This window comes from Lissotriton vulgaris, chromosome 3_2 (assembly GCF_964263255.1).
Source record: "Lissotriton vulgaris chromosome 3_2, aLisVul1.2, whole genome shotgun sequence".
Classification (NCBI taxonomy): domain Eukaryota; kingdom Metazoa; phylum Chordata; class Amphibia; order Caudata; family Salamandridae; genus Lissotriton; species Lissotriton vulgaris.
In genome coordinates this window covers 191,868,897-191,892,688 of record NC_141690.1, presented here as the reverse complement: position 1 = coordinate 191,892,688, position 23,792 = coordinate 191,868,897, and the positions used below count along the sequence as shown (strand labels likewise).

Here is a 23,792-nt window from a genome sequence, read left to right as displayed (position 1 = left end):
GGCCATAAGTCGGGGTTGGCACGACGGATTTCCTGAAAAGCAAATGCAATCAAGATTAGAGTGTCCCAGCAATGCTCCCAGACCACGAAACTCACCCACAAACAGACGGAACCCCCCCTAAGAGCACCTCAAAGGCAAGCAAGTCATCAAAAACACAAAAAAAATTCCGCCTGGGATTTGGTCCAAAACACTTTTATCCGGTATTAGAGCTTCCCAGCAATGGCCCCAGAGCCGTCAACCCAGGAGAAAACGAGTAGAAGACCCCCAAACAGCCAAAGAGCAAAAGTACAAAAATGGGGACTTGGTCAATTTTTCACAAATTTCCCAAATCACTCCGCGCGCGCTCTGCAGCTAGGCCCTAAGTCCCCTCTGCCACCATGGATTTGCTTCAAACCTCTTGCAAAGTAAAGTATATATAGCCAGCAGTGCTCCCAAACCACGAAACTCACCCACAAACACCAGGAAGCCCCCCAAACAGGCCCCCGAAAACGCTACATAGAGCAAAATGTCAGAAATAGCCCAAAAAAAAATCGGCCTGGATTTTGTCCCAACCACTTCTACCCGGTATTAGACCTTCCCAGGAATGCCCCAAGACCCGGCAACCCACCCGCCAAGAAGCATAACACCCCCAAACAGGCCAAAAGCAAAATCTCATACTTGCAATATTTCTGGGCCTTCGGTCCAAACGCGCTGCGTAGCTAGGCCATAAGTCGGGGTTGGCACGACGGATTTCCTGAAAAGCAAATGCAATCAAGATTAGAGTGTCCCAGCAGTGCTCCCAGACCACGAAACTCACCCACAAACACCAGGAAGCCCCCCAAACAGGCCCCCGAAAACGCTACATAGAGCAAAATGTCAGAAATAGCCAAAAAAAAATCGGCCTGGATTTTGTCCCAACCACTTCTACCCGGTATTAGACCTTCCCAGGAATGCCCCAAGACCCGGCAACCCACCCGCCAAGAAGCAAAAAACAGGCCAAAAGCAGAATCTCATACTTGCAATATTTCTGGGCCTTCGGTCCAAACGCGCTGCGTAGCTAGGCCATAAGTCGGGGTTGGCACAACGGATTTCCTGAAAAGCAAATGCAATTAAGATTAGAGTGTCCCAGCAATGCTCCCAGACCACGAAACTCACCCACAAACAGACGGAACCCCCCCTAAGAGCACCTCAAAGGCAAGCAAGTCATCAAAAACACAAAAAATGTTCCGCCTGGGATTTGGTACAAAACACTTTTATCCGGTATTAGAGCTTCCCAGCAATGGCCCCAGAGCCGTCAACCCAGGAGAAAACGAGTAGAAGACCCCCAAACAGCCAAAGAGCAAAAGTACAAAAATGGGGACTTAGTCAATTTTTCACAAATTTCCCAAATCACTCCGCGCGCGCTCTGCAGCTAGGCCCTAAGTCCCCTCTGCCACCATGGATTTGCTTCAAACCTCTTGCAAAGTAAAGTATATATAGCCAGCAGTGCTCCCAGACCACGAAACTCACCCACAAACACCAGGAAGCCCCCCAAACAGGCCCCCGAAAACGCTACATAGAGCAAAATGTCAGAAATAGCCAAAAAAAAAATTGGCCTGGATTTTGTCCCAACCACTTCTACCCGGTATTAGACCTTCCCAGGAATGCCCCAAGACCCGGCAACCCACCCGCCAAGAAGCATAACACCCCCAAACAGGCCAAAAGCAAAATCTCATACTTGCAATATTTCTGGGCCTTCGGTCCAAACGCGCTGCGTAGCTAGGCCATAAGTCGGGGTTGGCACGACGGATTTCCTGAAAAGCAAATGCAATCAAGATTAGAGTGTCCCAGCAGTGCTCCCAGACCACGAAACTCACCCACAAACACCAGGAAGCCCCCCAAACAGGCCCCCGAAAACGCTACATAGAGCAAAATGTCAGAAATAGCCAAAAAAAAAATCGGCCTGGATTTTGTCCCAACCACTTCTACCCGGTATTAGACCTTTCCCAGGAATGCCCCAAGACCCGCGGCGCCAACCCACCCGCCAAGAAGCATAACACCCCCAAACAGGCCAAAAGCAAAATCTCATACTTGCAATATTTCTGGGCCTTCGGTCCAAACGCACTGCGTAGCTAGGCCATAAGTCGGGGTTGCCACGACGGATTTCCTGAAAGGCAAATGCAATCAAGATTAGAGTGTCCCAGCAGTGCTCCCAGACCACGAAACTCACCCACAAACAGACGGAACCCCCCCTAAGAGCACCTCAAAGGCAAGCAAGTCATCAAAAACACAAAAAATGTTCCGCCTCGGATTTGGTCCAAACCACTTTTAGTGCTTCCCAGCAATGGCCCCAGACCCGTCAACTCACCTGCAGAGAGGTAGAACAACACCCCCACAAGTGCTGAGTCTTTCTTCATTGGGCGTAAACCAGCCCTCTGCTTTGATGGAAATAGGAGTCTGGAGGAGGAGGATAGAGGAGCATGTTCTTCTGAACTTGTGAACCTGAGGAATGCAGACTGCGGCACCTTCAAATCAATTAGCAAAGAAGTGAAGACAGTTCTGGTGATGGGCTTGTTTTTGTGATTATCTGATTAAAGTTTGAATTATATTAACTGTGCACAACAAAGAAAGACAGACACACAGGAATAAAAGTGAATAAGGATGAAAAAGAAAGTTATTGATTCGTTGTCTCATTTTCAGGGCTCGGTATCACGGTCCAGGAATAAGAATAAGGCTTCGTCATCATACTCTGCGAATTCAGGCAGGGTGAGCTCAGTGTCACCTGACAGAGTAGAAATTCCCTCATCTATGTTGCTGGCCACCTCCTCTTCATCCGGCACGCTCTCTCGTACTCTGAAATCTGGTGGTACGAGGTGCTGATTCATCTTGATCATTGTTAACCTCTCCACATTTTTGGGCGAGAGGCGGCTCCGTTTGGGAGTTACAATCCCACCAGCCGCACTGAAAACCCGTTCAGAAGACACGCTTGCGAGTGGGCAAGACAAGTAGTTTAAAGCCAGGTTGGTGAGCTGTGGCCACAATTCTTTTTTCCCATGCCAATACGCCAATGGGTCAGAATTAACATAGACCTCTGTTGAGTCATTCAGATAGTCCTTCACCATCGACTCAAGGTCCTCATCCAAGGTTCCTCCACTTTGCTTAGCTCTTGCTGTGCCTCTGACCTTTTGAGAACCAAACCCACGCAGAGCTAGCCAATCCTCTTCAGCCTCCAATGTTTCTGTTGTCTTTCGTGCAGATGATCCGGTTGCCGGTGTCTTTAACGGCTGAGAGGTCACTTGTGCCACAGCCACAGGTGCAGAAGTGGATTGTTTTGACTGGGGATGGCCTGCTGATGTACTGCCATTGTCTTCAATTTCCAGCCGTTCTGTTTCAAACTTCTTGGCTGACAAGGCTAGCCAACGTTTGTACTTTGGAACATGTTCATCATCAAAAGGAAAGAATGCTTGGCCTGCCAGCGCCTTTTTGTAGCGTGGATCCAGAATAGTAGCACAAATGTAATGCTGTTCTGAGTGGATCTTTTTAAGACGTTCATCACCTTGTAGGAGCTCTAATAATTGCTCAGCCAGAAGCAAAGAGTCTTGGTTTTTGTCATCTTTTCCAAACACAGAACACACCTCCTTCAGTTGGTCCTCCAGCATGTACAACAATGGGATAGCTTTTCCCAAATTAGAGTCCTCCTTGCTGACTGCACGCGTGAAGAACTCAAAAGGACGAAGCATGCGTGTCAGGCTTTCAACTATGTTCCATTGCGGCCCACCCATCCTCAGCTCCTCTGTACCCTCTTTAAAGAAATATTGATCGAGTTCCGTATACTGCTCATACAGACGCTCAAGCATGTAGAAGGTTGAGTTCCAACGTGTTACCACCTCCTGGATGAGTGCTTTCACTGGCATTTGACGTTGATATAGCAGGCTCCTCAGCTGCTTCCGGGCCTTAAAAGAATGCCTGAAATGCTTGCACATTTTTCGGCAGGTCTCCAATACACTGTACGCTGCACTGCCTTTATTACCCAAGAATTTTTGGACAACCAGGTTTATACAGTGCGCCAAACACGGCACTCTGAAATAGTAACCGTCCCTCATGGCCTTAACTATATTGGCGCCATTGTCCGTGGAAACATAACCAACCTTGCGTTTTAGTGGGGACAGCCAGTTAAGGACCTTTGTGTTAAAGACATCCAAAATGTTTTCTGCTGTGTGACGTTTCTCCAAACCAAACATGGCTAGTGTTGCATGTTTCCGAGCACCTTTAAAAACAATGTTAGTGTCAACACCTGCGTTTAGCTTTGCTTTAGCCCCTGAAAAAGAGACCCAGTGTGCAGTGATGCACATGTAATCAGCGCCTGCGCCACTGGTCCACATGTCTGTTGTCAGATGTATAGTGTGAACAGCACTCTTCTGCAAAGCTGCCCCAATCACCTTCAGAACATCTTCATGTAGTGCTGGAACCGCAACTCGGCAAAATAGAACCGGCTAGGAACCTTCCATTTAGGGCAGAGCGCTGTCACTAATTCTAGAAAACCAACCCCTTCTACAAAAGAAAAAGGGAGAAGGTCCAGAGCTAGCATTTTAGCCAGCTTAGTGTTATACAGACGGGTCATTGGGTGGTTGCGTTCATATTGCGCTTCTGTAAACAACATCTTTTTAATGTTGCCCTGGACCAAGGATTTACGGGAGGATGATGATCTCTTCGACCCAGTTACGCTCGCTGATGAACTTTTCCGCATTGATGTCTCACTCTCTCCCACACTCTTAGTGTGGCTCCCATGGGGTGTGCTGCTGACAGGGGAACTGGGTGTAAGTGAAGTGTTTGAATCGTCTTCTACCTCCTCGTCATCACCAGATGAAAAATCAACGTTTTCATTACGTGCAATTGCGGCTTTCTTGACCGCCTCTAGGTGCGGAAACCATTGGACAGGGTGCGCTCTCTCAAGATGACCTCTCTGGCCTCCGGTACCATAGTTAGAACCAAGCTTACCACGACTAAATCGAAGCTTACAAAGGCTACAAATGGCTACGTTTTCCTTTTTTGGGCAAACACTAAAGAAGTCCCAAACTGGAGACTTGAAATGTCTTCGGGGGCCGGAGGAGGCGGCGATACTGGTGGTGGTGGTCCTGCTGCTAATGCCAGATGAAGTGGAGGATGTGGATTGCCGAACTTCAGTACGTTTTGCACTTTCACCACCACGAATTGAGGTCGAGGACGAGGTGGGTACCTTCTTGCGAGGAAGAAATATGGAAGTGGTAGGTTTTGGTGTACTACTTAACTCCAAATCTAATGATTCCATTTCCATTGCCTCCTCGCCGACATCATCATCACGCTCAGCAGCTTCTCGGGATAGGGTCAAAATGTCTCTTTGCTGCATGCCCGGTGGGGCTGCAGTGACCTTTGTGATGACTGGCTCGTCGTCATCGTGAGAGGCTTCATCACCAGCAGTATCTGTCACTTCTTGTTGAGCCTCATCACACTCCATAGGTTTGAGTTTTTGGACGACCTTCCTTTTACGCTTAGGTACCGGTGTCAGATCATGGTGTGCCTCACTGTCAGACCGCAGTTGTGGTTCCCAAGACAGATCACTTGCATCAGAACGAGGTGGGCTTGAAGAAGATGTAGACACCCCCCTTGATCTTTTCCTTGCTAGGGATGTGGAAGACAATGAATGATCATCAGGAGGAGTGGCTTCCAATGATACCTCGGCTTCATTGTCGATTTCCTGATGTGCCCCTACTTCGGGAGGAACAACTATTGTGGGCACTTGTGAACCTCCATGCACCTTTGCTTGCGCATCTCCTTTTGCTGCCTCTCCTTCCACATGTACTTGGGCGTGTACTTGCACATGGTGTTGTTGTTGCGGCTGTGGTTGTTCAACACTTGTCAGATGAGTTACAACAACCTGTGTTGATTCAGGGACATTGCTGCTACTTTCTTGCGATGAGCCAACATCACTGGTCGATGGTGATTGGAGAAGTACACTGACTGCCTCTGAAGCACTCAAGGGCTTTGACTTAAGTTGGCGTGGTGGTGGAGGCACTGAACCCAATGGAGCAGGGGTGCTGCTCCCAGCTTGGTCCCCAGCAGATCCTGCTGCTGCAGGCGTACTTTTTTTTTTGCTCCCAAAAAACGTGGCGGGTGGCACACCAGCCTCCTTGGTAACTTGCTTCTTCTGCTCCTTACTAGCAACTTTCTTGCTAGAGGAGCTACGGAGAACTTTCTTTGGGGGCGGGGCCATCTTCTTCAGAGCAGGTCAGACAGCAGGCCGCAGTTGCACGAATTGTAGAGTTGTCTGAGGCCAGACGTGACGTCGCGTGACGTTATGCTGCACACACACACCGCTGCAGGACTTCTTCCTGGCACTGGTGGTTCTCTTGAGTCTTGTGCACCTAAAAAAAATGGAAGACAGAGGAACATCAGTTCAGTTATAGAGCACAAAAAAATCGAAAAACACTGCAAAATCAGCACAATCCCATTCCATCCATGCCCTCCATGATGTTTAAATTCAAGACACCCCACAGAAAGACTAGGCCCATGCACCACTCACTACCCCTGGTCAAGGCCCCAACAACAGGTCAAAAATCGAAAAACACAGAAAAATCAGCACAATCCCATTCCATCCATGCCCTCCATGATGTTTAAGTTCAAGACAGCCCACAGAAAGACTAGGCCCATGCTAGACTCAAATACCCCTGGTGAAAAGGCCACAAGTACAGGCCCAAAAAACGAAAATCACTGAAAAATCTGCACAATCCCATTCCATCCATGGCCTCCATGATGTTTAAATTCAAGACAACCCACAGAAAGACTAGGCCCATGCAAGACTCACTACCCCTGGGCATAAATAAAGGTTGAAAAGTAGGCAAAATGGTTGGAGGCCTAACAACAAAGCCTGCATTCAAAATGGCCACTTGCCTGCCAGTGCCAGCACATGGCCAGTGCCTGTAGCTGCACTCAAAATGGCCACCAGCCACATGGCATGTCCCTCCCCATGAACACTCCCAAAAATCGAAAAACACTGAAAAATCTGCACAATCCCATTCCATCCATGCCCTCCATGATGTTTAAATTCAAGACAACCCACAGAAAGACTAGGCCCATGCAAGACTCACTACCCCTGGGCATAAATAAAGGTTGAAAAGTAGGCAAAATGGTTGGAGGCCTAACAACAAAGCCTGCATTCAAAATGGCCACTTGCCTCCTAGCACATGGCCAGGGCCTGCCTGTACCAGCACTCAAAATGGCCCCCACCCACATGGCCTGTCCCCATGAACACCCCCAAAAATCGAAAAACACTGCAAAATCAGCACAATCCCATTCCATCCATGCCCTCCATGATGTTTAAATTCAAGACACCCCACAGAAAGACTAGGCCCATGCACCACTCACTACCCCTGGTCAAGGCCCCAACAACAGGTCAAAAATCGAAAAACACAGAAAAATCAGCACAATCCCATTCCATCCATGCCCTCCATGATGTTTAAGTTCAAGACAGCCCACAGAAAGACTAGGCCCATGCTAGACTCAAATACCCCTGGTGAAAAGGCCACAAGTACAGGCCCAAAAAACGAAAATCACTGAAAAATCTGCACAATCCCATTCCATCCATGGCCTCCATGATGTTTAAATTCAAGACAACCCACAGAAAGACTAGGCCCATGCAAGACTCACTACCCCTGGGCATAAATAAAGGTTGAAAAGTAGGCAAAATGGTTGGAGGCCTAACAACATCATTCAAAATGGCCACTTGCCTGCCAGCACATGGCCAGTGCCTGTAGCTGCACTCAAAATGGCCACCAGCCACATGGCATGTCCCTCCCCATGAACACCCCCAAAAATCGAAAAACACTGCAAAATCAGCACAATCCCATTCCATCCATGGCCTCCATGATGTTTAAATTCAAGACAACCCACAGAAAGACTAGGCCCATGCAAGACTCACTACCCCTGGGCATAAATAAAGGTTGAAAAGTAGGCAAAATGGTTGGAGGCCTAACAACAAAGCCTGCATTCAAAATGGCCACTTGCCTCCTAGCACATGGCCAGGGCCTGCCTGTACCAGCACTCAAAATGGCCCCCACCCACATGGCCTGTCCCCATGAACACCCCCAAAAATCGAAAAACACTGCAAAATCAGCACAATCCCATTCCATCCATGCCCTCCATGATGTTTAAATTCAAGACACCCCACAGAAAGACTAGGCCCATGCACCACTCACTACCCCTGGTCAAGGCCCCAAACACAGGTCAAAAATCGAAAAACACAGAAAAATCAGCACAATCCCATTCCATCCATGCCCTCCATGATGTTAAAGTTCAAGACAGCCCACAGAAAGACTAGGCCCATGCACCACTCACTACCCCTGGTCAAGGCCCCAACAACAGGTCAAAAATCGAAAAACACAGAAAAATCAGCACAATCCCAATTCATCCATGGCCTCCATGATGTTTAAGTTCAAGACAACCCACAGAAAGACTCAGTCCACCCACCACTGAGTACCCCTGGGCAAAAGGCCCCAAAACAGCCCAAAAATCGAAAATTCCAAAATTTTAATTGCAGCAACTGTAATGCCCCAAACAAACTTACTTGTAAAATTTCTAATCCAACAGTGATCCAAAGAAAGTCAAAAAGGCCTCAAATCCAAATATCCAGCAGCATCCACAAAAAGTAATCCTTCCAGCTCCAGACCCAAATGAAAAGTGACCAGGAGATGGACAAAGCACTGGGAGGAGCCTGCTGAACAGGAACAGGAAGTTGAAGACTGTGGGGCACTTCCTTCCTCCCACCCCCCTGCCCCCCTCCCCAAAATGGACTCCTCGCTAAAAAAGTGCAGGCAAATGTCAAACTAAGGAGTTATTCAGATAAAAATCATCATTTCTAGAAGGTTTATGCTGCTTGCTGGTGGATTTCTTGTGCAGAATTGCAAATTTATATTTTCGCTCGCCGCATCTCAAATCTCGCAATTGCGAAGTACCGCGAGACGTGATCTCGCCGTACTCGCGTTGACAAACTATCGCTGGCAAGCCGCGATGACGTAATCGCGCTCGCCAATTCCCGCGAGATCACACAGCAAGATCCAAAATGGCGCAGCACTCGCAAACTATCGAAAAAAACTACTCGGCAAACGATGATAAACGCCGCGCGCCGCAAAAATTGTATCACCAACGCCGCGCGCCGCCCAAAAAATCCGCTGCGTGCGAATTTGCGGATTTTGCGGGAAATTCGCAAATCTCGCGGATTGCGAATTTCCCAAAAATCCGCAAAATCCGCGAGCGTAACGGATTTTCCGCCCACACGTAAGTGGAAGGCCCGAGATCATGTGGATGAAACAAGTCTCAGTGAAGAGGACATAATGCCTGACTCTTTGTCTCCGCCATAGAATGGATCTCCAAATCTGTCCCAGGTTGAGACTCGACATCTGAAGTCTCAGACCTCATCCCAGGGGTGTTCCCTGAAAATGGAGATTCTGATTCCCAGTTACCAACCTGTTCTGGCTGCGGTGGCTATTCCAAGTATTGCCTAAGTGGCAACCCTGCTCCATCTTCCCGACTGGCTGATTTACTAGTGTGACGAAGATGCTGTTGAAGAGCTGGAGTCGGCAGAGTGGTAACAGCGTGAAATGAGTTGACATGCAATGATGTTTATGTTTTATTGTAAAACCTATGGTTTATGATGTTTTGGTTTGATAATATTTCTGTTAAAGTTGGAAAGGAATGTAGTGCACCACTATTCCCAAGGATGCAGGGGTGTGGAGAGGTCCACCTTTTGCGGGCCACCTATAGTGATTACGTTGGGTGTGACGCAGGAACCCGAGGTTATAAAATACAGATGGGCGTGACGTTAAGCGGTCATGTAGTGGCCCCTCTAACTATATGACGTGTAAACGTGTAGTCATCATTTCTAGGCTTTACAAGCCGCAGGGTCTTTAGGGCGCTCTGTGGGCCACCACTACAAAGTGAGGCGCCTGCACACGGAAGGATGGCAACAACGCACTTATTTGTGCACAAGTGTCTGCGCAGTAGAACTGTTATGTAAAAGATGCAGGGCGAATGCAGCCTGATGTGCATTGTATTAAGGAGGCAAGGCTACTGCTTTAGTAAAAGAGGGTGGTATGTTGCCAGTGTGCTATTGACATGCAAAGTGCAATGTCTGACATTGTGGAAGACTACTGAAACTCTGCCTCCGGGGTGGACTGCCCGCTGACTGAATTCATGAGTCTAGTCTATAGTGTAGGTGCAGTAGCCGTTCTTCTGTAGCAAACAAGAGCGATTCTCATTCTGCAAATGGTACTAAATCCCCGTCGTGCAGGTCCTGAATTTTCTGTAACATTGGACAGGATTCATTTTGTGTTAGAAATCTCTTTGTATTTGTAATCGGCCATTTCCATTTTGCAAGCGTCCTTATTGAAAGGAAGTTTTACGTATCTCTTACATAATTACATCTATCAATCATTTGTTACGACACATATAGTTAAATAGGACATTACCTGCAGTTTGACTTGAAGTTCCTTCATGAGATCATAAAGGGTTTCCAAATTCTCACAAGCATTCTGCTGTTAAGAATAAAATGAAAAATTAACATGTACATCCAGAGCAATAGCTGTATAAGAACGACTGTACAATTTATGCAGAGAGAGCATTCACCATTTGAGCTGGTTTGGGAGCAGGAAGAAATACAATTGTGCCCAACGTCTTGGCTTTTTTGTACTGAAACAATGTAAGCATCCTTAAGAAACAAAGAGGAACTGGAAAATGGAAAGATGGTGGATGCTTATTTCCTGCACCGTGAGAATTTTGTACCGTGTCTATAATGTAGGAAGGTGTGTAGGGGTGTGTATGCGTGTGTGTATGCGTGTGTGTGTAAATGTGTACTTGTGGTTGACGCCTATTGGTGTCGTAGTGTGTTTGTGACTGCCTGTGGGTGTAGATGTGATGGAGTGTGCGCTGATATATGTGTGGTGGTTGGCGAATCAGTAATTATGTGTGTCGGTGTCATGGCTGTCTGTTGGTCGGGTGGCGTGTTCCTGATGGGGTAAGTGTGTGTGTTGTTGAGATGTGCGGGTGTGAGGCTGTGCTGATATATGTGTTTGATAGTGTGTGTGACACTGACCCCCCCAGCCAGTATACAGAAAGCAGTATAATTTCAGAGAATCTTCCCGATCAAGGTTAAAGTTCAATCACATGAAATGGACAGAACAAAGAAATCATCTAAAAGCAGGAGCCAGTATTTCATTGAGCTCATATGGCAGACTGAATAACTCATACGTTGCCATGACAACGGCAGGAGTGTGTCTGTACACAAGACCAGGATCGTGACCACCTCCTGCCAATAATGTTGAAGGGATGCACAAGCCCATAGCATATGAAGCAGGTCCGCATCTGGCTGCTGCCAGCGCGTGCATGCAGAGGTGGCGATATGGAAATATCTGTTTACCTTGTCAGGTGAGAGGTACGCCCTCTGTATAATGAATGTTTGTATAAGCTTGAACCTCGGTGTGTACCTAGAATCCGCTAAGATAGTGTCCCATTCCCTATCGGTCCAAGGCTGGCCTCTATTTGCCTCCCATCTGACTCGGTTTCAATGTATGAGCAAGAAGCGTCTCCACCAGCCAATGCACTACACTACATGCAATCCCGCCCCCATTACATGTAAGTATTGTATTAGTAGATGTGTTGGTGGCTCAGCTGTTAGATCCCCCCAGGCGGCTGACAAAGCCTTCAGAAGGGAGGTATGTAGAAGGAATCGACCTGTGGGCAATTCAGCGTCTTCGGCCAATGTCTCAAACGTCATGGACTGAATAACTCATGCAGCGGCCAATGCTGTTGAAGATCGATTGAATGGACTAATGAGCTGGTCACCGGAATAAAGCGCACTGTTTTCTCAATTGTGGAGACTTTTTTTTAACAAACGGTGTTGTCGTAACAGTTAAGTTTCAAGGTAATTTGCCAGTTCCAAAACTAATACTACAGCAAGTTATATATGCTGCTTGATGACAAAGGTTTGTCGAACTGTAAGAATAATTTGCACCTCCACAGATTTCAAATGTTACCAGTGATGTAATATCATAGATTAACAATGGTCACTGTGCTTAGAGGTACCCACACGTATCTCCTCAAACTTTAGACTAAAACACACACAATTCAACTATCTCCACCATACCTACCTCACCACAGAGCGGCTGGCTGGTGTGTACCCTGGCCTCTGTTGCAGATTTCATACATATGGTCTGGACATGCCCACAATTAGATGCCTACTGGGACAGGATACTGGGGTTCCTCTCGGAGGGCTCAGGCTCCCTTCTCCAGAGGGAAGGACTACATTGTTTATTTGGCATTGTGATGTGGTCACGGCCATCGCCGTAACCCGAAGGGGTGGTGGTGGTGGACCGCCCTAGTTATTTGTACACAGGTGCTATGCATGTAATGATAGGGGGTGGTGTTGGTTACTGAATAAAAGATGCCTGGTGCAACCAGGATGTAAAACAGATTACTGCCGGTGTGCTGGTACTTACTTACCTGGCGGTGTCTTGAACATAACATCTTGGTGACGAAGGGGGTGTTCCTGCGTGTCCTGTTCCCTGCGGTGGCCAGTTGCCTGCTGCTTCTTGTTTTCCGTGCTTCCTGGGTTCTTGCTGCCTCTTTGCTGCCTCGCTGCTTCGTCACTGCTGTTGGTGGTTTTGCCCCATTTGCTCTCGGGTCATGGCCTGCTGTTGACAGCGTGTGGCGTGTTGGAGGAGGCCGGGTGGAGTGCAGCGGTGGTGGGAGTGCTGTTTTGCTGCTGGTGCCCTGAAGCCTGTGACATCCTGCTGGGGTGAGAGGAGTGTTTCGCCGGCTGTTTGTGCTGCTGGTGCCTGCGGCCTGTGGCGTCCTGCTGGGGTGTGGAAGGCGTTTCACCAGCTGTTCCGCGACTCATGGTCTCCTGCTACAGTGAGAGGAGTGTCTCTTCGGCTGTGGGGGCATGTGCCAGCCTGGTGCCTTGCCTGTTGTTTTGGTGCAAGATGTTTGGGTTCAGGCAAGTGGTGCTGGGTCTTTCTTGAGCTCCTTTTGATGCTTTTTAAGTCCAGGTGTGGTGCCTGTGTGGTGTGGCCGGGACTGTGGTGCTTCTTGTAGGAGGGTTTTGCTATGTCGGCCATCTCTCCTGTGGAGCATTTTCCGTTGGATGGCCCTACGTCAGCAAGGCGGCCCGTTGGAAGGACTGGGTGGGCTATTTAGAGACATATTTTGATGCCATTGACCTGGAGGAGGAACAACGGCGTCCCATGCTGTTTCAGATGCCACAACTGTGTGGCTTGTGAGATGACAAATGATTCGAAAGAGGTTAAGATCAATGGATACACACACATTCAAAAGCATTTTTCCAACTGAAATACAAAAAACCTGATTTACTGTATCATGTGCCCATGTAATCGCTTTTATATTGGACAAACGACTCAAGCTGTGAAAGCGAGAGTCTTACAGCATAAATCTAGAATTAAATGTTTGACCTTGGGGGCTCCTTTGGTCAACCATTACCAGACATTTAACCACTCATTCAAAGACATACACTGGTCGGTACTATGTGTGGTTACAAACAGAAATAAAACAGATACTGAAACTAAATTGAATCAATTGGAGGCAAGACTCATTGAGAAGTATCAAACATCTAAAACTGGATTGAACGATAGAGATGAAATGTGGTCCCTGATATGTTGATAGTTCTTAAGGGATAGCGTTCTTATAAGTTCAACTATGTAGGAGGAAGAGTACCGTGAGGTGTTATTGTGTACATTCTTAACAAGATAATGGATTTGATAACCATCATGCCAAATGACTGTACGTATTTTATGTTATGTGTTTTTATGAAATGCTACAGTAAATATTCGTTGTGCTAATAATTGAGGCTATAGATTGTAAGAGGGGTACGGTCTCACACGGGTGATTATGTGTATAATTTTTGGGATAATTTGGTGCAGCATTAGTTATATATTTTTTGATTATTCTGCGGTTATCACGATTGATTTATTTTTTCAGTATTATTTTAATTTAATTATATTTAATTTTATTCATTCTATGCATGCCCACGATTAATAATTTAGGCTGTGTATAGCGACATTGGCTGTCTAATTTAGCAGTAAGTAGGTCTCTTTACTAAAGTAGTGACGAAAGTTTTGCACTTAGTGGCGGCAATCTTAGTTTGGGTTAATGGTGTTAGGCGTTAGTCCCTCCTCGCTTGCGGCACTTTGAAATGGGCGCGGAGATGCGCGTTAGGCAGCCGTAGCGGTATGGTAGCTCCTCGGTGACTGTGAGGAACGAGTCTATAGAGAAGAGTTGGCGTGACTTGGAGACGCTTGACGGTGCTGGGCGGTTGTAATGACCTTATCTTCTTCCAGACCGGAACTTTGGATTTAATCACGCATTTGAATGAAGGGTACACTTCAGAGTCGGTGTTTAACATGATGTGTCGCCGATTGAATATTCTAAACAGTTTCGAATTGCTAGTATGCTCTCACACACCGCCAATGATTGTGGCGAGTTAGATGTGTAGAGGACTCGTTGGTACAGTAGAAATTTAATGAATAAAGCTGTATGTGTTTATAATGCTTGCAGAGTAAATGGGAAAGGGGGACCTACTTTTATGAATCATTACAGTGTGATACTGTGATTTTATGTCGACAGTGCCAGTTTAGACAGGGCGCAAATTTTGATAAAGGGATACAAATATGAATATGAATTGCCACAACACATAAGTAAATGGCCTTAGGGTGAATAGCTAGGATTGATGGTATCCTGTAATTTTGATTTAGTTAGATTTATTTTTATTGTGTACACATTGATATTGCAGGTTGTTTCGCAAATATGAAGAATTGCCAAATGGGATGCTTGGTGTGATATACCATAGCGAAGCCTAGCTTTGATAATAGACTGGGAATATTTACCAGATTTGAATGTGGTAGGTGATGCAATAATTCTCATGGAGGGTGTGTTTGGTTTGTTTTTGTTTTTGGTTTGACTATTAAAATAATGCATGTCGACATGGTGTATTTAGGTTATAAGGAAAAGTGAGACTAGAGGTTTGGTCTTTTGTACTTTTGAATGTACTCACTTGGTGGTGGTTTTTCATTACAATCACTTTTTTGACTATAATCACATTGGATTTTATTTTATTTTATTTTGGTGTGACACTGAATTAGAGACCCCAACCTCAGGAAAGATCTTCTCCCTCTAGAATGGTGGTGGCACCCTTGGGTGCCTGTGTCCGTGAATACAAATGTCATGATAATGTGATTATTTTTATTGATTATTTATTGTATTTTTTGACTTTTGTCTTAGGTAAAGTACTGCTTGTTTTGTTTGCCCATTGTCCTGATGAGGCCTGAAACTGTTTGACAGGCCGAAACGCGTCAACAGTTTATTATTGATCTCGACACACTTTGTTTTACTTGGAAGTAATATGGGATATATGCCCGAGGAGTTGGAGTGACTTGAGAAGCCATAAAAACATTGAGTTGTGCTTCACCGACTCCCAAATACAATTGTGGTGTTCGAAAAAGGAATTAAGGTTACAAGAGACATTTCCAATTTTCCTTAGTTGTAAGCTATTGGGCTTCAGACATAACCCATGGATTAAGGGTCAACGATTGTCTAAACTTTATTTTGTTATTTGTTTTTTCTGTCTGTATGTCTTGTTGAAAATTGCTTGACATAAGAAAAAAGATATTGTCTGATTTTTTGATGTGTATGATTACAATACTGAAGATCTTTAAAAAAAATTTTTTGAAAAGATTACTAAAAGGATAAAACGATATCACTTATGTGTTTTGTGTTTCTTTAGAAAATTAACCATAAGATGAACATAAAAGTAGGACATTGGATTGAGTCATTGTAAATGTGTACAGTGGAGAGGGATAATTGATGGTATCCTTGTCCTTAAATAACTACGTTCAAATTGAACACCATTGGCATCACTTGTATTTTGCTAAATGCATCTGGTAGGGCAGCCATTCACCATTTGGGGCGGTCGATGGTTGAAGGTGGACCACCACATACGTATGGTACTCTGAAGCAAGCCCTTACCGCCCATTTTGAACCGCTGGCCAATCCCGATTATGAGCGGTTTCTGTTACGTCAGGCACGGCAGCTACCAGATGAGTCCGTGGATACATTTTATGCTCATCTGTGTGATTTGGCCAGCACCTGTACGTAGCCCGATGCTGCGGATGAGATCAGGGCCCAATGCATACAGACTGTTCCTCTAATAAATTAGGTGAAGCTATTCTACAGGTGTCGGGCATGTCAATGGCTGATATGTTGACCCGGGCAGGTCTAAGGAACTTTTAAAAGTGCGAGTGGTCCATATGGAGGTGGCGCTCCAACACGTGATGAAGGTGAAGCTGGTTAATGTTGTTTTGGCCTGAGTCGCTGACAGGAAGAAGCTGAGGAGTAAGGGGAAAATGGAGCAGCCCAGGCACTTTTATGGTTGAGGGGATCCTTTTCCTCATAAAGGGACGTGTCCTGCTACTGGAAAGAGGTGTGCCAATTGCAGCAAGTTCAACCATTTTGGAAAGATGTGACACTCTGTCCCCGCACGATGGTCTGTCCCTGTATCATCTGACCAGGTGTATGTTGCTGCTCAGTTGCCAGTGGAAGGAGACATGGACGATGATGATGTGGAGGGGGCTATACATGTCATCCATGCTTTGCAACCTGGGGGTCATCTACGAAAGGGTATCCCTAAGTGTCATGTGATGGTGGATGGTCACCCTGTGCCTGCCTTGATTGGTATGGGTGCCTCTATAAATGTGATGGCCAAGTCAATGATGCTGACGTTGCCGATTTCTCCCATTTTGAGTTCAACCACTACAAGGGTTTTTGCCCATGGGCCCTCTGATCCCCTTCCGTTGGCAGGAGTTTTTATTGCTGAGGTGTCACTTAGTTCTCACGCAAATAAAGACACAGATATATGTCACCCAAGGGGGTTAAGGGATGTTGCTGAGCTGTCAGACAGTGGAATTTCTGCAATTGGTCGCTTTTGCTATGAGTGTGCATCAATGGAATGTGGAGAAGTTGTTGGCCCAGTTTTCACCCGTGTTTGACGGTATTGGCTGTTTGAAGGGTCGCATGATCAAACTTCATATACTTGGCCCTTTTTCCCAACATTTTTTGCTTTTCACCCCTGTTTGAGTATGCCTCCCCCCATGGTAGAAAGTTGTATAGGCCATGGTTGGTGTGAGATGCCCTAGTAAATGTACTGTAATGGTGTGTGCACTTGTTAACCCCCCATTGTAAAAATGCACCCTGATGAAATGTTGCTTTTAAAATGGATGCCATGGCTGTGTGTTGTGCCACCTGACGGTGGTAGGTTAGCAGTCTAGTGTTCGGTTCCCAGCCATCCCAGCTTTTGGAGGGAAAGCCTGGCACCAAGGGTGCTCTACTCCTTCCCCCTGAGCCGGTTAGAACCAGTTCCCCAGGCGCTTCCAGAACTTTTTGCACTGTCTGGTAGGTGGGGCGAGGGGCGTATAAGGAGGGGGGCTCTGCCACCATGTGCTCAGTCAGAGCCTGGACATGAACGTGAGGGGACCTGCTGTCAGGAGGTACCCCCACTTGGACCTGTGTGCTGGACCCTGCACCCAACTGAAACCCCTCAGCTGTCCACAGGGCTAGTGAAAGCCCCACTGAAGGAGTGAAGGCGGCTGTACAGGAGGAGTGCCACGCTAAAGAGGAGGATGGTTTTTCAAGCCTACCGCCCTGTCCTGATGAGTGTCTACTGACTGCTGATCTTGCCCAGTAGTGCCTGCTGCTCTGCTATCTGACTCCCTGGCGCCTGGAAGAGAAGAGCGCTTTAACTGATTGCCAAGGAGCACCTTTGATTGCATCTAGAAAGGGGTGAAGAATGCTTCCACCCCAATCTGCGATGCTGTGTTGGGTAGCCCTGGATGAGTGCTGCATTTAATGTGCCAGGGGAAGAGGAGCTGAGGCCTACAGCGATGGATTGAGAGGACTGAGCCCCCTTGCGCTCTGCTATCAAAGCGCTGTAATCCCCTAAGCGCTGTGGGGCCAAGGAGAAATGTTTTATTGGGAAGCACCGCGGAAGCCTACCCCGCGTTATTGCCGCCATCACGGGTGCCCACCCCGAGTGCCTGCTGCCTCTCAGCATGACTAATATGGCGGGTGCCTACCCCGCGTTTTAGTGCCCCTTTTCGCGGGTGCCTACCCCGCGTGTGGAGACTGTCTGCTTCTGCAAACTACGGCGGGTGCCTACCCCGCCGTCCACTTCCGAGTAAGAGGGAGCCTACCCCTCATTACCGCCCAGAATCACCGCCGCAACCCGGGATTACATCAGGGCCGCTGTGCTGCCTGCGGCGACCCGGAAGAAGAAGCAGCTGCCCCGGAAGTCAGGCGGGGTTCCCGTGAGCTAGTGGGAGCCCACGCCGTTGCTGAATCTACAACCGCAGCAGGAGCCCACCCCGCCGGTTAGTGTCCGAGAAGCGCCGTGGTCAAGAGTCACCGCCGCGGCCCCGGGAGTGGAGGGAGAGCCACTGCAGTATCAGAAGGGTCCATGCTGGGCCTGAGAAGCCCGTGAGGGCTGCCGTCACCTGACTGGGACACCGGCTGCGTCATCGGCCGCGCCCCGTCAGCGACGTGCAGCCATTGGTGGAGGCTGCAGCGCTGGGATTGGCGGTTGCCGGCGCGCCCCTCAAGGACTGTGCCCTGATAGGCCCTGAGGCAGAGGAACCGTCCGGAGCATCGCGCCAGCCAACTGAAGCCCCGGGTCCCAGGAGGGGGCCTGGGTGAAGACCGGAGTCGGCCCCGTGTGTGGAGAGAGGTGGGCAGGGACTACCGGGACACATTGTCGGTGCATTCCCTGCCCGCGAAGACATCAAGAGCCAAACTGACTGCCCACGCCCCCACGGAGAGGAGCAGCGGAAGAGAGGAGCCGGTGAGTGGGGCTGCTTGCAGCGGAGTTGGGGGGTGTCGGCGCACATTGCCGGTGGGATTGTGGAACCAAACTGCGGCGCCGCAGATGCGGGCCACCTCCCTGGGGATTCCAATGTTGCTGGAAGTTGCTGCAAGGGGGCATTTACGCACTGTAGAACACCAGGAGTGGAGCCTAGGCTGATCTGTGACCAGGGGCAGGGCGTGCTGGTGATGCCCTAAGCATTATGCCATTGGAAACAGGCCCACTGCTTTCCCAGATGTTCCCATTGCTGATCTTGTGCACCAGGGACTTATACTGATGTACTGCACCAGGTGTTCTGTGCCTAATCCAACAGGGTTTACGCAGACTGAGATGCCTCATGGTTCCATGCCTAATGATATGGCTTTTACGACGCAGAGCTAGTGCTGTTATGCCTAGGGAGAAGCCTCCGGCTTTATGCAAATGTGTTGATGCTTCCCCTAATGTGCACACTGATGAGTTCATGCCTAGTGTCTTGTTGCCTAGGGTTAATGCCCCATGCTAAGTGTGTTTCAAGCTGTTAGGCTTCATGTGAAATGCCCCATGGGTCTATGTCAAGGAGGAGTCCTATGCTCATGTGAATGCCTCACATCAGGGTATGGTGTTCTAGGTGCCCCAGGATGGCCCTGCTTATTTTGTGGTTATGCCCAATGAGCCGTCTGCTAATGTGATGTCTAATGCACCTATACTGGAAAGGTTGTAGGCCAATGTTACACAGGCGGTGTTGTTACTGCCCAGTCTAATGTGGATCCACAGGCGGTTTGTGCCTAACGTTTATGCCCACAGGTTCATGTTTCATGATAATGGTTCTTTAAAGATAATGGGCCAAAATCTTTATTCCCCTATGCTACTGATATTGCGGCCACAAAGGTAATGTTCTTTCCCCCTATGGCTACAGCTTTGGACCACAGGAGTTATGCCAATACATCTATGCCTAATGCGCTAGAGTTGTAATACCTGTTGTACATGTCTAATGTTTTCCTTCCAGGCTGGCGCATTGTGTGGTTCTAGACTGACCTACTGTGTTATCCGGGGGCCATTGTGTATGCTACGGGCCGAGGGGGATGCCTTATGTTTAGGCCCTGTGTTTATTGCAATGTTATACATTTAACGACAGACTGTACCCTTGTCCCTTACCTTTCCCTCCCTCCGAACTGTACCAGCAATGGTCCTGGCAGTGGCCCGATTGGCGCTGCCCTGTAAATAGTCCCCGTATAAATCATTACCTAGTGCCAGCTGGCGCATTTGAACTGTGATTATGTTCCAAGGTGTTTATCTTATAATACACATATTGTGTTTTTCACCCAAACCAGTGTGGACTCTTTTTGTAGTGTGCCTTGTGTATCGCCGGTGTGTACTGCGTGGATGCTTTGCACATGTCCTCTGGAGTTTGGCCGCCCGCTCTGCACCATGCTACCCCATTTCTAACAATGAGTCAGTCCAGCCAGTAGCTTTACGTCATAGGAGAGTGGCTTCCATATTCGGCCGAAGGTGAAAGCAGAACTGGTGAAACTTGAGATGGCGGACATCATTGAACGGGTGGATGGTCAAACTCCTTGGGTGTCTCCAATTGTGGTGGCCTGTAAACCTAAGCAGCCTGGAGAGGTCCGTATTTGTGTGGATATGCGGTTACCTAATCTTGCGATCAAGCATGAACGGCACCTGACCCCTACTATGGATGCTATTTTGTGGTGGAGGTTTGAAGTTCTTGTTCTGTGAGGTTGGAGCCTAGCTGTGTTACCCTGCTTCCCATGCAATGATCACATTTTCTCACATGTGGGTTTGCGGAGATATAAGCGTCTAAGTTTTGGGTTCTCCAGTGCTGGGGAGGTTTTTCAGGACAAGATCCGGGGGATCCTTTCTGGCCTGGATGAAGTGTTTGATGTCAGCGATGACATTTAGGTGCATGCCCCTACTTTGGATGAGCATTTTTGTCACCTACCGGGTGTGTTTCAGCAGTTGTTGGAGCATGGGCTCAAGCTTCACAAAGAAAAGTGTGAATTCTTGAAAACTGACATTTCTTTTTTTGGTTATCATTTTTCGCAGCATGGTGTGTCATCGGATCCTTTGAAAGTATGTGATATTCAGATGGCTCTTTCTCCCACTAATGTGTCTGGTATGCGGAGTCTCATGGATATAGTGAACTATTGTGGCCGTTTTATCCGCAACTGACTGATCTTATGGCCCCTTTGTGGGAACTTACTAAGTCTAATGTGTCATGGAACTGGGGTCAGCTGATACCACTCTGGTATTTTTCAAGCCAGCACTGGAGTCTGAGTTATCGGTGGATGCTAGTCTCATTAGCTTGGGGGCTGTGCTTTCTCAGTGGAAGGGCAATGGGGAATGGGCCCCGGTGGTGTATGCCAGTTGTGCGTTGACTGCGACTGAAGAAAGGTACTCTCATATTGAGAAGGAGGCTAAATCCATCCATTGGGGGTGTTGCCATTTTCATTTATATCTATATGGCCAGCCGTTTGTTGTACATACAGACCATAAAGCACTCATTCTGTTGTTCCTGGGGTCTTCTTCCAAGCCTCCCCCACAAATTGAGAAATGGATCCTGCAGATGCAGGATTATTGTTTCAAAGTGGTGTTTCGTCCAGGGACTCTAAATCCCACTGACTATCTTTCAAGGCATTTGCGTCCTGCTACTCCTAGTGAGGAGTCTGATGCTGAGGATACTGAGGAATATGTGCGTCTGGTGGTGGAGCGGCCCGGTCTCTTGGAGGAGATCCTGGAGGAGATTCTGGAGTCTACGAAACTCGATGGGTGTCTCCAGCTTTGTCTTTCTGCAGTGAGTACTGGGAAATAGAATGTCCTGGTGGATACAGCCAAGTGTCGTACTGAGGATACTAGGTCTACCTTGGCGTACCTTTTCAATGTGCGGGATGAACTGGTTATATCCCCGGAAGGGTGTTTGATGAGAGGTCCACGGCTAGCGATTCCTGGTTGTCTCCAACAAAGGGTGGTGGATCTGGCCCATTTGGCTCACCAAGGGATTGTGAAAACTAAATCCAGGTTGAGATGTAAGGTTTGGTTTCCGGGCCTGGAAGACTTGGTGTAGAACACTGTGTTGAGTTGTGCGCTCTGTCAGGCTGCTGAGGCTGGGGATTCTCTAGCTCCCATTCTCACGGAAGACATTCCTTCATTCCCTTGGCAGCAGGCAAGTGTTGACTTTGGAAGTTTACCGGATGGGCGTCATATGTTGGTGGTTATTGACGATTTCTCTAAATATCCTGAGGTAGAGTTACTGGACACTACCACAGCTTGTCAAACTATTCCTCTGTTTGAGAAGATCATGGCGACTCATGGTTTGTTCACTGAGTTCCGAACTGACAATGGTCCTCCATTTTCAAGTCAGGACTTTTCGACCTATCTACAATTCAGGGGTATTCGTCACAGGAAGATTACCCCTTTGTGGCCTCAGGCCAATGGGGAGGCTGAGCGCTTTATGCGTACCCTTAATAAAGCCATTTGGATTGCTGTGACTGATCGTCAGGATTTGGACTTTGCTCTGTACAGTCTCTTGAGGGAATATCGGCCTATGGGTGACTTTATCCCTCAGACAGAGGCGGTGTCTGCCAAACATGCATTAGTGGCAGATGAGCTACGAAAACGCAAGTTGAAGAATGATAGGGTTTCGTCCAGGCGCAGAGCAAGACCAAGTTCTTTTAGCGTGGGGGATGCTGTTATGGTGCGGAATCGGCATCCGAAAGGGAAGTTTAGTTTGCCTTTTGAGCTTGAGCCGTGGATTGTTCAGTCTGTTCGTGGGACTAAGATCACTGCAGTGAGACATGGAGAGAGCATCTCTAGAAATGTGTCTTTCTTTAAGGCTTACTGGAATCCTAGTGGTGACCGGTTGGAGGACGGTATGAATCCAGATAATGGAACTTTAGTTTCTGATGAGGAGTCTACGGATAGTGGGGATCTCGGTGGTGGTGGAACTTCTTCTGATCAGGCGCTAGACAGGGGTGGACTTCCTGGTGGGGGTCGTGTAGTGTCAGGACACTGTGGTATCTCCTCCTCTGCAAGGATGCCCCGTGTGGCACCGGAGTGTGATCTGCTGCCCCGGCCTGATGAATCTCAGGGACCTGAGTCTGGTCCACAGCGAGTGGGTGTCGAGAGGTACCAGCTGCAGCCGTGCCCCGCAAGGTCTTCGAGACTAAAGGACTATGTAACCTATTAATTTGGATTAATGGCTCGGATATTGTGCTTTATTTTTTTGTCTTTTTGCATGTTTTACATTATGGTGGGATTTTTGTTTTGTTTGTTTTATTGTTTTATTTTTGTGTGTTTTATTATTAGATTGTGGAGGAGTGTGATGTGGTCACGGCGATCGCCGTTACCCAGAAGGGTGGTGTTGGACCGCCCTCGTTATTTGTACACAGGTGCTATGCACGTAATGATTGGGGGTGGAGCTGGTTACTGAATAAAAGATGCCTGGTGCAACCAGGATGTGGAACAGAGTACTTCTGGTGTCCTGGTGCTTACTTACCTGGTGGTGTCTTGAACATAACAGGCATCACCTCTTGCTTTGCAGCCTGTAAGCTTATGAATAAATACATCGACTGAGCTTTGCCTCTGGCTAAATGCAGGATCGCCGTGAGCTGGAAATCAGCTCACAACCCTTCCACTTAACTGTGGCTGACAGTTCTACGGCCCGGCTTATCAGCTGAACAGCAGGCACTGAGTACCGTTAGATATTGGAATTCGGTGCTGGACACCCCTCAATTGACAATAGTGCTTGGGAGGGTGGAGAAAAAATCCGACGACAGACCACGCTGAGCACTTGAAGAGCTATACACGACTCGGGGACACTGGGCTGAAGCCTGCTCCCTTTCAATAGAGGTAAAGACACACAATTCAGACCTCAGACCTAGGAGTAATA

At 47.8% G+C, this 23,792-nt stretch overlaps 1 protein-coding gene across 1 annotated transcript in view; it reads right to left on the bottom strand.

Moving 5' to 3' along the window:
- Positions 1-23,792, bottom strand: part of POLN (DNA polymerase nu) — a 2,377,116-nt gene that overhangs the window by 1,432,340 nt on the left and 920,984 nt on the right. Inside the window, exon 10 of the mRNA XM_086964459.1 lies at positions 10,458-10,523. Within this exon, the coding sequence (XP_086820585.1) occupies positions 10,458-10,523 (66 nt within the window). The remainder of the gene's footprint in view (positions 1-10,457; positions 10,524-23,792) is intronic.